This window comes from Notolepis coatsorum, assembly GCF_963971535.1.
Source record: "Notolepis coatsorum genome assembly, chromosome: 12".
Classification (NCBI taxonomy): Eukaryota; Metazoa; Chordata; class Actinopteri; order Aulopiformes; family Paralepididae; genus Notolepis; species Notolepis coatsorum.
This window is the reverse complement of record NC_140176.1, coordinates 16,883,512-16,898,792: the sequence shown is the minus strand read 5'-3', so window position 1 is coordinate 16,898,792 and position 15,281 is coordinate 16,883,512. Positions and strand designations below refer to the sequence as shown.

At 42.9% G+C, this 15,281-nt stretch overlaps 1 protein-coding gene across 1 annotated transcript in view; it reads left to right on the top strand.

Moving 5' to 3' along the window:
- LOC311238188 (cullin-1-like) overlaps positions 1–14,896 on the top strand; it is a 34,873-nt gene extending 19,977 nt beyond the window's left edge. Inside the window, exons 8-22 of the mRNA XM_084326204.1 lie at positions 271–433; positions 1,249–1,379; positions 1,506–1,613; positions 3,733–3,839; positions 4,288–4,336; positions 4,431–4,562; positions 5,089–5,206; positions 5,388–5,464; positions 6,324–6,442; positions 7,737–7,842; positions 8,616–8,663; positions 8,925–9,007; positions 9,107–9,212; positions 12,367–12,480; positions 13,815–14,896. Of these exons, the coding sequence (XP_084182330.1) occupies positions 271–433; positions 1,249–1,379; positions 1,506–1,613; positions 3,733–3,839; positions 4,288–4,336; positions 4,431–4,562; positions 5,089–5,206; positions 5,388–5,464; positions 6,324–6,442; positions 7,737–7,842; positions 8,616–8,663; positions 8,925–9,007; positions 9,107–9,212; positions 12,367–12,480; positions 13,815–13,895 (1,542 nt within the window). The 3' untranslated portion in view covers positions 13,896–14,896. The remainder of the gene's footprint in view (positions 1–270; positions 434–1,248; positions 1,380–1,505; positions 1,614–3,732; positions 3,840–4,287; positions 4,337–4,430; positions 4,563–5,088; positions 5,207–5,387; positions 5,465–6,323; positions 6,443–7,736; positions 7,843–8,615; positions 8,664–8,924; positions 9,008–9,106; positions 9,213–12,366; positions 12,481–13,814) is intronic.
- Positions 14,897–15,281: the final 385 nt, after the last annotated feature.

Genomic DNA, 15,281 nt, shown 5'->3' with positions numbered 1-15,281 from the left:
TAAGGTGGTTGACTGTGTTTCCGTGGAGATAAGGTGGTGGTCTGTGTTTCCGTGGAGATAAGGTGGTGGTCTGTGTTTCCGTGGAGATAAGGTGGTGGTCTGTGTTTCCGTGGAGATAAGGTGGTTGACTGTGTTTCCGTGGAGATACGGTGGTGGTCTGTGTTTCCGTGGAGATAAGGTGGTGGTCTGTGTTTCCGTGGAGATAAGGTGGTGGTCTGTGTTTCCGTGGAGATAAGGTGGTGGTCTGTGTCGCCCCCCCCCCCCCCCCAGGCAGAGGCCCGTCTCCTGGAGGAGCAGAGGCGGGTGCAGGTGTACCTCCACGAGTCCACCCAGGACGAGCTGGCCCGCAAGTGTGAGCAGGTCCTCATAGAGAAACACCTGGAGATCTTCCACACAGAGTTCCAGAACCTTCTGGATGCCGACAAGAATGAAGGTAGGCCTACCTTGTGTGTTTGTGTGTGTTTTCATCTCATCTTCTCTACCATCAAATTGAAAGCTACATGTTGAGTTGTCCGTTTTCTAACTTCTTATCTAGGTTTAAACCCTTTTTTCCATGGGACTAATACATTTATTTATTTCAGTCTTGTGAGATGGTTTCTTTCCTTTTAGAACTATAATAATACTATATAATGTATATCATTAGCTCGCTAAATCTTACAGATCACCAAGCGGAGACTAGCACAATATACACTCTTTAACACAAAGGTTAACAGCAATCTATAATATGATCTTATTGAGTTGCCTAGATAATCGCAGTCTGTTTTAAATCATATTGTGGCGCCAATAATTGAAATTGAATTGTGAGATTCCAGAAGATTTTCAGCCCTTCTGAGGACATTTGAACTAGGAAATGGTTTCTTCCTTACTTGCACATGTGTTCAGTTCACTCGTTTTTAACATTGTTCGATTTTCATTTCAAATTGATTCGTTATTGAAAATAATTAACACTGTATCCTTTTTATTTTTGTTTCGGACATTCTCTGTCTTCCTTGAATTATTTTGTGAATAGTACTTTAACCCTTTCACTGCGACAATACAGAAGGTTAACCCTTTCACTGCCACACGACAAGGGGTTAAAACAGTCTGTAGTGTGGTAGTGAAAGGGTAAACCTTCTGTAGTGTGGTTGTGAAAGGGTTAAACTCGGTGTAAACATATTGACCATATTCCATATTGCCGGAGTAAACATGATGAATGTCGCCGTACGCCCTGCGCTCTTCTCACCCTTCCCCCCCTCGTCTTGCCACCAGACCTGGGGAGGATGTACAACCTGGTGTCCCGGATCACAGACGGCCTCGGGGAGCTGAAGAAGCTCCTGGAGACGCACATCCACAACCAGGGGCTGGCGGCCATCGAGAAGTGCGGCGAGGCTGCTCTCAACGTGAGTACAACGCTTACTAACTGAGATCGCTCTCCTGTTCCAACGCGTTTCTTAGCCCCTTCGTCGGTTATTATTACGCATTATTTTAGAGTTAACGTTTGGAACTGATGTATGTCTCTGTCCCAGGATCCCAAGGTGTATGTCCAGACCACCCTGGACGTCCACAAGAAGTACAACGCTCTGGTGATGTCGGCTTTCAACAACGATGCTGGCTTCGTGGCGGCTCTCGACAAAGTCAGTACTACTACTAATAATAATAATACTTTAAAAAATGTATCCTTTATTTAAAGGTGCTATAGATAATCATTTATGTAGAGTAATCAATCCTTTAAATAATACATCCATAGAGCTTTTAGAAAGGTGCAGAATAAAAGTATTGCTTCCCCCCAAAAAAAAATTGGCCGGTCCAAAATTATTGTTCTTGTTTACAGTGTGACATCTTATATTCAAATTAAAATATCTTTGTGATAGGTTCCAGGAGAATGGAGCAGCATAGATTGTAATGTTCACCTCTTGGTTGAATCATACTTTTAGACTGAAGTGAACCTTATGGGTTGAAAACTTCCATCTTATATATCTCCACACTGTTGAACTGGTCCTGTGGATTTGACCATAAAACTGACGTGTACTTAAAGTATCTAAAGTTAACACAGAACTTGGGAAGTCCACTTTTAGCTTCTCTGCCTCCAACACATGGAACATCTTACAATCCACTCTGCATTTCAAGACACTGGTATCCATTGCTCAGTTTAGATATTTGATCACCAATACATCTGTCACAGTCTGCATCTGTGTAAAAAAAAATAAAAATAAACATCGAACAAAAAGTTCAGAAATTTGTGTTTGGTAGATTGTTTCTCTGTTGTACCGATGCTTCTTGGCAATACATTTTATACGGTTGGAAAGCCTGTTTATTTTCCTGGTGCCGCGTTTGTGGGGATGAGCAGCACAGCTGAGTATGTGGGTTGCGCCCATGAAAAATTTGCCAAATCTTCTCTGCCAATGCCAAACAGCTTATTCTGCAGTTGCTATTGACTCTTTTGTTTGTCTATTGTTTGGTGGATTATTGGATGATTGAAGTCTAGCCATTTTAAAATGCATTAATTTAACAAAAAGTCAGGAGCCTCAGTAGCGTGTGGAAGAACCACACACAGCCACAGCAGCCTGGCACCTCCTCAGATATGGACCTCGATCGGACCTTCCTATACGCTGAGCTATGGTCACTTTTCCGCACCTACCCCCTACCAGTGGCACTCCCATATCTCCAGTCTGGGACCAAACTCCATCCTCCAAGATGACAACGCTCGCCCCCCAGAGCCGGGTTTATCAGAGACTACCTCCAGAATGTGGGAGTAGAGAGAATGGAATGACAGTCCTGACCTCCTCAACCCAATTGAACACTTGTGGGATCAGCTTGGGCGTGATATTCGTGCAGCTAGGGTGACCAACACCACCACGTTGGCTGACTTGCGACAAATCCTGGTTGAGGAGTGGAATGCCATCCCACAGCAGTGTGTGACCACGCTGGTGTCCAGCATGAGGAGGTGCCAGGCTGTTGTGGCCGTGTATGGTTCTTCCACACGCTACTGAAGGCTCCTGACTGTTTGTTAAATTAATACATTGTAAAATTGCCAATATGTCTCGTTTCTTCCTTGTTACTGATAGACTTCAATCAAAGAGTCGATAGCAACAGCAGAATAAGCAGTTTGAATAAGATTTGTCAAGTTTTCATGGGCGCAACCCACATACTCGGCTGTGCTGCTCATCCCACAAATGCATGTTCCTTACAAATGGGGCACCATTTAAAAGGGAAATAAACAGACTTTCCAACGGTATAAAATGTATTGCCAAGAAACATTGTTACAACGGAGAAATAATCGACCAAACACAAATTTCCAAACTTTTTGTTCGATGTTTATATATATTATAAGTATTTAAATTGTATTGTTTTAATTGGTTAAATATATAGTATTTTGTCAACATTGCTGAGAATGAGAGCTTGCTGTCAATGATCCATCAAGATTAAATAAAGATCGAATGACTGATGCAGTCGTCTGGTAATCCGGAGGTTCCCGGTTCGATTCCCGCTCCAGCATGTCGAAGTGTCCTTGAGCAAGACACTTAACCCGATGAGCAGGGTGGGCACCTTGCATGGTGGCCTTCGCCGTCGGTGTGTGAGTGAATGGGTAAAATGTGAGGAACAAATTGTAAAGCGCTTTGGATAAAAACACTATGTAAATGCACCATTTACCATTTGAATGAAAAACCAAGCTAGTCCATAGCCACCGTGTGGTTATTCTGGGTACTGCGTGTCCTCGTTGCTGATGCTGCGGTGTGTAACGTCTCCTTACAGGCATGTGGGCGATTCATCAACAACAACGCCGTCACCAAGATGGCTCAGTCATCGAGCAAGTCACCCGAACTACTAGCCCGATACTGTGATTCCCTGCTGAAGAAGAGGTGTGTGAGTCATTGGAAAACAATAATCTGTTGGAACCGTTAAACCCATTCAAATAAAGTCACGGGTACATTCAGAATTCTGGAGCGTTTCTTAACTCATTGATGATGCGGTGGAACGGTAGAGCTCTCTCTCAGCATGCTGTGCTCTGTGAAACAAAGAGAAACGTGAACGCCCTCCACAGAAGTACAGCATGAGCTGAGAGAGCGCTTTACAGATGGAACACTATCCTCAGTCAGAAAGAAATGGCGCTAGTGCGTCCAAAATTCCGAACACGACCTTTTAACGCCATCAAAGGGTATTGAAATGTTGGATGCTCACAATGAGAACTCCCAGTTTTTAATAATTATTTTCACAATTAGTATAAAATAAATAAAAATTCCCCACAATACCCAGCCCCGTAGTTGTGGGCGAGAGATTGATGTGTGTGATGTGCTCACGCCCTTTCAGCTCCAAGAACCCAGAGGAAGCGGAACTGGAGGACACACTCAACCAAGTGGTGAGATCCCTTTACACACCGTGTGTGTAACTAGCTCTACACAGAATGCCGTCCGCTAGTTTTTTTAAACTCTGTCGCGTCTGTTGTCTCACAGATGGTGGTGTTCAAGTACATCGAGGACAAGGATGTGTTCCAGAAGTTCTATGCCAAGATGTTGGCCAAGCGGCTGGTCCACCAGAACAGCGCCAGCGACGACGCGGAGGCCAGCATGATCTCCAAACTCAAGGTTTTTTACAATACAATCCTTCACCGAGGTCAATGCAGGGCTGTAACTGTACTGCCTTCACACAAAATGTATACTATTTATATTCATATATTTTCTTTATAAAAAAAACCTAATATGGAAGCAGATAAAGGGGGGCTGTCGTGTCATCTTATAATCAGGGTGGTCTTAGGCTGTGTTTACACTCGTATGTTTTCGTTGTAAACCACAGCAGGTGTGCGTCCACTAGCTGTGGGGCTTACAGTGATATGTTTGTCATCATACATCCTTCTTGTTGATCATCAACACTGATCAGAATGGCAGTGCGCACACTGTGCATACCTTTCTGTTCAATGTGTCCCAAACAGCCCATAAAACAGCCATCTTTCGCTTCTGCTTCATAGCGTTATTCCCATGGGGTCTTGAGCAGTGTTGTGTGTCCTTTGCCAGCCTGTCGATTCTTCTCACTTTGGCTTGAAAAGGTCCAACTCGTTTGAGAAGCTCAACAAATATCTCTCTTTTCTAAATGCTTCTCTCTCTCCGTTCACAGCAAGCGTGTGGTTTTGAATACACGTCCAAACTGCAGCGCATGTTCCAGGACATCGGAGTCAGCAAAGACCTGAACGAACAGTTCAAGAAGCACCTGACCAACTCGGAACCTCTCGACTGTAAATACCACACACGCACGCACACACACACACACACAGATACACACACACACACAGATACACATGCACGCACGCACACACACACACAGATAAGCGTGTCTGCTGAATGGCCTGTGTATGCAGCATATAAAGGGAAGTTTATGTGCACTTGTGAAACTTGGTGTATGATGTGTTCTCACAGTGGACTTCAGCATCCAGGTGTTGAGCTCGGGCTCTTGGCCCTTCCAGCAATCCTGCACCTTCGCCCTGCCCTCCGAGGTGAGACGCGGTCGCACGCGCACACATTTCTTATACATATAAATGTGAATTTTGAGGGAGGTGATATATCATATTAAATAAATTCTTTTGATGATATTAAGATATTTCACTTTTTTCCTGTACAAATCTCATTGAGGGTTTCCTTTGTAAACAAAGTTGTCTTGATGAGTCTTTTATGCAAAATGGTCTGTTTTCACCCATGTTCCTTCACAAATTCTTTATAATACTGCTGCAACATAATATTCTTTATATTGGATGTATATATATCGGGGTTTCCACTAGAAGAAATTGGCACCGGTTACCTTCATTTGAAAATTTTGAATGACCTACTACTCTAGCTGCACTCTCATGGAACGGCAGATTTCTTGATGAAGCCAGGAGTGTTTGGGTCCATGTAGCACAACTCTGTTGGCCACAACGTTTGTATCAATAGTCTATATGGACGTTACGCGAAGTGGGCGACATGTTGGCACAATTTGGAAATGCACAAACACGAACCATTGATCTCATCTTTTAGATAGCACTATGGTAGCTGTATTCCGTGGTAACGTTAGTGTTCTATCCACGGAATCCTCCCGACTCATGTTCCAGCTTCCACTGTTTTGTTTGTTTTTCTGCTGCTCACACACAGGATTTCAGAGAGACTTCTGTTTTCAGTGAGATTTCTGTTTCAGAAACAAATAGAAATAAGACGGAATTATTTTCACAGGGCATTGTAAATGGAGAGATTTAAATATGTTGGACAGATCTTTCTGTTTAAAAAAATAAATAAAAAAGTATTCTATTATTATTTAAACCTCCCAAAACATGTGAATCACTGTCCCCTAAGTTCCCCTTCTCTCTGTGTCTTCCTGTCCAGTTGGAGCGCAGCTACCAGCGCTTCACAGCCTTCTACGCCAGCAGACACAGTGGCAGGAAGCTGACCTGGCTCTACCACCTGTCTAAAGGGGAGCTGGTCACCAACTGCTTCAAGAACAGGTACACACCTGCGACCACATTCACAGAGGTTTCCCAGCTGGTCTGGGTTCAGTGATCGGGAATACTCGTCTTCATGACCTTATTCAATCTAACAGACTGAAGCTGACTCTAGATCAGCACTCCCACTTGGGAGAATTTTTCTTATTATTATAATAATTTTTAATACTACTGCTTTCAAATGGAATAAATGTATGACTGCAAAATCACGCCAGGTCTGCCTTGGTGTTTAAAAGGATAGTTTGGATTCTTGATATGAACTATTTTTTATGCATAGTCAGTAGCTGATTTACTTACTGAAGACTGGCAGCACACCAGGTCCAGTAACAAAGCGGATTTAATCCACACCACACTACAACATGCAAACAACAGTTTCTACCATCCCCACCGGTTTCAACTGTCACAACAGTTTCTACCATCCCCATCGGTTTCAACTGTCCACAACCGTTTCTACCATCCCCACCGGTTTCAACTGTCCACAACAGTTTCTACCATCCCCACCGGTTTCAACTGTCCACAACAGTTTCTACCATCCCCACCGGTTTCAACTGTCCACAACAGTTTCTACCATCCCCACCGGTTTCAACTGTCCACAACAGTTTCTACCATCCCCACCGGTTTCAACTGTCCACAACAGTTTCTACCATCCCCACCGGTTTCAACTGTCCACAACCGTTTCTACCATCCCCACCGGTTTCAACTGTCCACAACAGTTTCTACCATCCCCACCGGTTTCAACTGTCCACAACAGTTTCTACCATCCCCACCGTTTCTACCATCCCCACCGGTTTCTACCATCTCCAACAGTTTCAACTGTCCACAACAGTTTCTACCATCCCCAACAGTTTCTACCATCCACAACCTTTTCAACCGTCCACAACACACAGTCCTCCGTTGCAAAGTGTCAGATTTCCCTCGGGATAATAAAAGTATTTCTATTCTATTCTATTCTTGGTTATTTTCTCAGACGAACATGATATGTTGGAACTGGCTCGCTAGATAAGCCGCAGTGTGTAGTAATACACTGGCCTCTTCAAGAAACATAATTGTTCCAGAGTTATTAAATCAGTCTGAGAAAATTCAAGCATGGGAAATATAAAAGGTTACCGTCGGTAGTGTGATAGTAAAGGGTTAACCTTCTGTAGTGTGGCAGTGAAAGGGTTAACCTGCTGTTGTGTGTCAGTGAAAGGGTTAACCTGTGCATTGTCGCAGTGAAAGGGTTAACCGTTTGGTAGTGCGGCAGTGAAGGGGTTAAACGGTGACAGTTTGGCTCGGTGTGGTGGGCGTGTCTCCGCAGGTACACCCTGCAGGCCTCCACCTTCCAGATGGCCATCCTGCTGCAGTACGCAGAGGAGGACATGTACACCGTCCAGCAGCTCACGGACAGCACGCAGATCAAAACAGTAAGGATCTGTTATTTAGGGATGTCTGATATTATCGGCCAATATTGGCATTAAAATGTAATATCGGAAATTATCGGTATCTGTTTAAAAAAATTATATATTTTTTCTTTTTAACCTTTATTTACCCAGGCAAGCTTTTATTTATTGTCAAAAGTATTCATAATGTTGTGTTAATTCCATGACAAGAGATATGTAATGTTAATTACCTGAAATGATTCAGTTTTTTTGGGTGGGAAACATCGGAATCGGTTGGTATCGGAAATTAAGAGTTGGACAATATCGGTATATCGGATATCGGTAAAAAAGCCAATATCGAACATCCCTAGTTATAAGTACACCCTCTCTGGGCACGGCCAAGACGGAGTAGGCTGAGGGGGCGTGGCCTTCTGTTCACTAGACGCTAGGAAACTTGGGAAGTTATTCTTCCCTCAAGAACCTATGGGTGCCCCAAACGGTGCCTGTGTGAGACCCTTTTGGAGCACTGTGTCCTCTCAGCTAGATCTGACTGATGGGCCAATCAGAGTAACCTGTGTGTATTATTTGAGAGGAAGCAGATTGGATATCTGAAATGGCTTGATTTTTGTTGATATCCAGAGATCAACAGGCTTTAGTCGTCATTTTCACAACAGTTCTAACATCTGTAAAGTGCGTCGCTATTATTGTCTCAGTATCTACCAGGAGCTCGACCCCCTCAGTGGTTTTCAATACTCTGTTTTCAACTTTTGGTACAAAGCTTTGCTCCAGGAACTGATAACGTTTTGTTTGTTTTCCAGGATATTCTGGTTCAAGTGTTGCAGATCTTGTTAAAATCCAAACTACTGGTGAGTACAAATTAATTGTGCTTTTTCTTATTGTCCACTAGAGGGCAATAGAATACAGTGGAATGTCACCTTTTTTTATGATTATTAATTAAATGATCTCTTGGGACTAATAAAAAGTGACATTCCACTGTAAAAAAAATTATAACATTTTAAAATCCCAATAATGTTGTTTGTCCACCAGACCCGCGAACATTGGGTGAGTAACAGAAATGCGAACACCAAACAAGGGTTAATATGTGTGCGTATGCCACCCTGCCTCAGGTCCTAGAGGACGAGAACGCCAACGTGGACGAGGCGGAGTTCAAACCGGACACTCTGATCAAGCTCTTCCTGGGATATAAGAAGTCAGTTTCTCTAAAAAAAAATTATCGTCTGCCTGCGACTGTACATCTTTCTGTGGGAATAGAAGTCGTTAACGTTGGGTCTTCTTCTCCCAAACGCAGCAAGAAGCTGCGGGTCAACATCAACGTTCCCATGAAGACGGAGCAGAAACAGGAACAAGAGACGACGCACAAGAACATCGAGGAGGACCGCAAGCTGCTCATACAGGTGATTACATCATTTACTGGCTAGTGTGCGCGCACTGCATGCCCAGTTGTACACAGTCATAATCAGTCATTGGAAAACGGGAATCGCAGTGGTAAAGCAAAGGATTATTTTGCCCACCAAAATGCAATCTCTTTAATGCCCTTGTGTAGTCATTACATTTTCTCCTGAATCCCCTAAATTGAAATTTTCTGCCTCCTCATTTGGGAAGGAGAAAACGCCACTGATTCTAAATTGCAGGCCGTAAACTCTGTTTTATATCAATAGGCCTATATAATAATAATTCAAATATAATAATTTGTTACCATTCAGGGCTTGACAGTGAGAGTATTTCACTCTGAAAGTTGAATTATCCCCGCTGTATAATCCATAGACATATATAAAGGCTAGATGACTCACCCGCGCTGCTGGCCAATGGAGACCGGCGTTGCCACATGGCAGCATGCTCACTCATAACATGAATGTCTATGGTGCATGTACTATTGAAATAACCATAGTGTGCACAATTTTCAAACGGTTTGGTTTGTTATAAACGAGATGTAGTTATCATACTGCATACTTATAATGGACTTTCATATGAAAATCATTTCAACATGTCCAAGCATCCACGTTAATAACGTTTTTAATAAACCAAACCGTTTTTAAATCGGTTGAAAATTGAGCAAGCTATTTCAATAGTACATGCACCATAGACATTCATGTTATGAGTGGGCGTGCTGCCTGTGACAAGATGGCCGCCGGTGAACTACGCTGGAGACGCCGCCTTGCACTATCTAGTTATATATATCTATGGTATAATCTACTCCACTACCAAGACCAGGGCCCTGTTCCTCGTACCTGGCTAACTGAGTTAGCCGGATAATTTATAGCTTGACTTAAGCCAGACCTTTCCATTCCCCGACGTGCGATTGTCTAAATCCCTATGGCAACAGATCAAAAAGTTTGAACCTGCTCCAGAGCAGGGTTTAGTTCAGTTAGCTCGATGACCTGCATGGCCAGTTTGGCCACGCCCTCTCAAAGAAATCCCAGCTCGCTTCCTGAAATAATTCTCACAGTCTATACCATTCTGAATTATGTTTTTGTGCTTCGTTCTTCTAGAGGGGGCTTTTGAAATGTAAAATAATATACCTAAAATGCTGATAATAAATCATAGCTCTGAGTCGCGATACACACTACATCTGGTTATTTTAATAACGGCGCATTGCAAATGTGAATCCCGTGGGATATTTTTAATGAATGAAACCTATCGGGCGTTTGGCTCTGATTAGTTTCATATTCTCGGCTGTGGATGTATTTGCTTAACGGAGCGCCCGGATTGTGTGTCATTCAAGCATAAATTTAAGCGGCTTTATGCATGGTATGTAGATTATGAATTATGAGGAATCTGAATCTGTGGGTTGTTTAATTGTATCACTGTAACTCACACGTTATTGTGATATTGTAACTGGGATTAAAATGTCTGAGATGCGCTGTTTGACGGATTTGAGAAATTGAATGAGCCGTTGACATTAATGAATTTGAGAAAATGCATCTATCTGTTCAAGCACTGATGAACATGAGGTGTCACTGGTATAAACCAAAGGTTAATCAATTAAATGCATTTTGGATGATGTCCGAAACAGATTAAAACCTGATTAATAGTGAAACTGTATAGCCTCCCTCCAAGCCTCTCTGACACGTTATTTCGGGTCGCTGAAAGAGTTGAACTAATTATTTTCGCTAGCAATAGATCTCATTCGATTATTCATTCCATTAAGCCTACTGCCAGCAGGCACATTTAAATAAATATAATCTGATTGATTGGGGTAATGAGGGATTTAAAATTAGCCTATAGATTATGCATTTAACTTGTCGGCGAGGCTATTGAGCCGTACTGTAGTGTACCCATTCTGCAAGCTGTTAATAAAGTTTTAAATCAATCAATGCCGTTAGAAAATCAGGATTTCTGCGATCGACATCTGCTGTCTTTTCAACTGAGGCGGCCGCGCGCCGCGCAATTATCCCGAGTATCAAGTCTGGTTCGAATGAACGAGAGTGAATCAGCGTTCGAGGAACAGGGAAAGCGCGGATTCAAACATCGGGTTAATTGAATCTGGATAATGCGACTTTTGATCGACTTAGTTGAACCAGGTACGAGGAATAGGGCCCTGTTGCTTGGACAAACGACATTGCACTGGTTACGTGGCTGCGTCAGCGAAAGCACCGTGAGCAGAGGCTGTTGTTTACCTTTGCTGGACCGGGGCTAACAACGGGCGGTGGCTCACGGCAGCAACACACTTGAACAAACACTTGAGCTGAGCTTCACAAAAAAGATCGAACTGTGAAATGCAGTACTTGCATCAAGAGTATTTCTTGCAAGCAAGGAAGCTCCTCCAATATGACAACGCATTTGTTTCAACCCTCCGTGCACCGCCGCAGTCTCCGTTACTGTGCACGTAGAAACACGTAGCGTGGACCCGGAGAGAGCTGGCTATGCGAGACACTCGAGTGTAAGAATATACCGACAGATGACATTTTTTTTTTTTTTATAGAGGTACCAACCATGTCTAGTTAATCCCCAGACACATCCTATTAGAGAGAACTTTCACTTTAGCTATGAAGGGGAAGATGAGCACAGAGTGGATGAATGTCACTGAGCAGTGATTTAAGGTGAACCGCTTACATTCCTTGGCAACAGTTGTCTCCTCCAATGCGTTATCCACAGCAATATCAATTAATTTAATAAGCCTCCTTTGATATATTCCTGTCATAATGCATCAGAAACGGATGGCAAAGATTAAAGGCTAAATCACAGCAGTTTAAGAAAAAAAGATACCTTCATGTAATGGTTCACAATTTACTTACTATAGCCTGAATCTGAATAAAAGGTAGAATAGTCTTGATTCTTAGATTAGAATAGATTTTCTCCTCCCAAAATATTAGAATCGGAACAGAGATTTGATGAGAACCAAATTCGATAACCAGAACCAGAATCGATACAATCCAAATGATACCCAACCCTACTGAAAAAAGTATTAGTAAAAAAACATTTTCAAAAAAGCGTCAAGCCATTGTGGTCCTTGGTCATAATGCAATGGTGGAGACAGTAAAATCACATTTGCAATAACTAGTATCTTGTAGTTTGGAACATGTACTAATGTCTGTGTGCACTGTGCAGGCTGCCATCGTGAGGATCATGAAGATGAGGAAGGTTCTGAAACACCAGCAGCTACTGGCTGAAGTCCTGAACCAGCTGTCCTCCCGCTTCAAACCCAGAGTCCCCGTCATCAAAGTAAACACTCACTCTCTCTCGTTCTCTCACCATATTTTACCATCATCTGGCATCACACCATGGACTCACATAATACATTCATTCATATATCAAATCAAATGTATGTGTATAGCCGAAATCACAACAAATTGCCTCAATGGGCTTCACAGATCAACAAGTAACATCACAATAGATCCACAATAAAAAAAAAAACATAAAATTCACAATTTTGCAACACCCCCAGACCTTCCCCAATGAAGATAAACTCCCTAAAATCTAGCAATAGGAAGGGAAAAAAAGGGGAGAACCTCAGATGGGCAATTCAAAGGGGATATATGTATATTTATTGATAAGACTGAGATCTGTTAATCTATACCAGGTTAGACTAAGACTTAGGTATGGAGTATTGTATATTTGTACAGGGTAGACTTGGCTTAGCTATAGTATATATACTTGTACCTGGGGTAGACATCTGTATATTATACCAGGGAGGGCAGTGACATTGATAGAATACATATATTTCACCTGTTCGCCCACCCAGTGATCCAGTGCAAATAAGAACTTTATCTTTATTTATATTTAATTTTATTCTTCTTATCCCGGTTGTTTGGATCCTTATTCCTACCTGTACCTCCTCCTCGCCTCATTGCTGTTGCTGCTATGACGCCTGAAATTCCCCACAGGGATGAATAAATGAAAGAGTCAAAGTAACCATCAGAGCTACAAGAACAGTGTCAGCACTTGATTCCGTTAAACCGCTCCGCTACACTGTGTTTGGACAGTCCTCTTTTTCTGTAAGAGCAATAACTCAGTGGAACAGTCCGTCAGAAGAGATGAGGAGGTGCAGCTCAATGTCGCCTTCAAAGCTCACCTGAAAGGACAGTTGCTAGCTAGTCAATCCTGTTCCCACTTTTAGTAGGGTACCCTTAAGGGGGGGGGGGGGGGGTGCATAATGAGAAGTAGGGTCTTCTTTTAATGTATGTTTTTATTGTATCGTTTGACATTGTATTGTTTTATATTGTATGTACAAGGGACTGGAGATGTAAAATAGCAAAAGCTACAATCTAGTGCAATGCATCTTTTCTCTTCGGAGACCAATGTTCTTTTTGGTACATTGTCCCTGAAATAAACTTCTATAATAACTAGTAATCCAAAAGTACATCACATCAGACAGTCCATCAGTTTGAGTACTCCAGTGGCGTATCTGTATTTGTTACAGACGTCTTCAACAGGTTAACAACAATAATCGGAAGCAGATTCCAGTCTGAAAGGAACGTTCTCTCTTGTTATGACTTTTCTCTCTGGGTTGTTGGCTTTTTGTCTAACGTGATTTTCTTTGCGTCTCTTCCCGACAGAAATGCATCGACATCCTGATAGAGAAAGAGTACCTAGAGCGCGTGGACGGGGAGAAGGACACGTACAGCTACCTGGCCTAAACCTCCCGCATTCTCCGGTTTCTTTTAGATTTAATTTAGATTTTTTTTTTTTTTTTTTATGTCTAAGTAATAAAGTAATGGATCCCTCTGACTGGCGGACATGTTATGTGTGTGTGATCAAAGCGGGACACACACAAAGAATCAAAGCCACACACACACTACCTAGACAGAGAGGGGGGGGGGGGTGTTTTGATGTGACCGCATTGATGGACAACCAGAAGAGGGGGGGGGCCTCTGACCTCTTTGCCCATGTGTCAGTGATGAAGGATCTTGACCCCCGCTGTAACACTCGCCCGTCCTTTGTCTGCTATCACCTTACCTGTAGGACTCTTACACAAACACCTCTCTCTTATGTTTTCATAGTGTAAATAAGAACCAGACTCTCTAACCCCCCCCCGTCTTTGCATAGCGCAAACGTTTAAGAATTAGCCTACAGCCAATCGGAGGAGACCTGCATCAAAAGGGTTACTGCATGCTACTGCCTACCTGCATCAGTGACAGGAACATGGGAAGGAATGTCACTGGGCTACTGACTGATACAAGGCTGGTGCAGTCCACCATAAGACGACCCACTGGAATGATATGAATGAAAAAGACAAACGCTCTTCTTGTAATTTATGTGTGACTGAACTGAAGCAGCACTTGTAAAAATGTGTTGGGGTGGGGGGCAGGTCACGGGCCGCCCAACGGGACGTTGCCTGGTCCCAAACTGACCACCTGAACCTCGGGAGGGGGGGTGACACTGAATAGATGGATACAGATACGACTGAATTGTGACACCGGGGCAAGTTGGAGATGTAGCCTAGTAGCCATACTACTATTTACCGTCGCCTGTCAATGAAGTTGGATACTGACTCAATCTCGGACATGTCCTGAGGGTGTTGGAGGTCAGCTGGGATTGGGCATTGTGTCACCTGTATCATGACTGCAAGGTGGAAGACATTTGTATAGTGTGGTTCATTTTCTAAATGTGTGATAAATAAAAAGTAAAGGTTTCTCTACGCTTGCCTCCCCTGAGACATTTTCTTTAAAGGTAGAATATGTAATGCCATCAAATGGCAACCTCTAGGCAAAAAGAAATCCTGTTGGTACTGCGTTTTGTTTGTTCTTTTGGTCTGATGTGGGTTGGATTTGAGTGGGTATTATCATGCGTTATATCTTGCACAACATCACATCGCAAGATTAAATTAAGGAGCTTTATAACTATGCAGAATTAGGCTAAATATAATACAAAAAAAATACATCTATACAAAAGGAATTTAATGATTTTGTCCCACCTGGTTGGTCGAGGTACTGTTCTTTAAACATTTGGTTTAATTCAAGGCGGCTACGTGGCGTAGTGGGCAAGGCGCTCGCCACGAAATCTGGAGACGCTGGGCTCGCCTG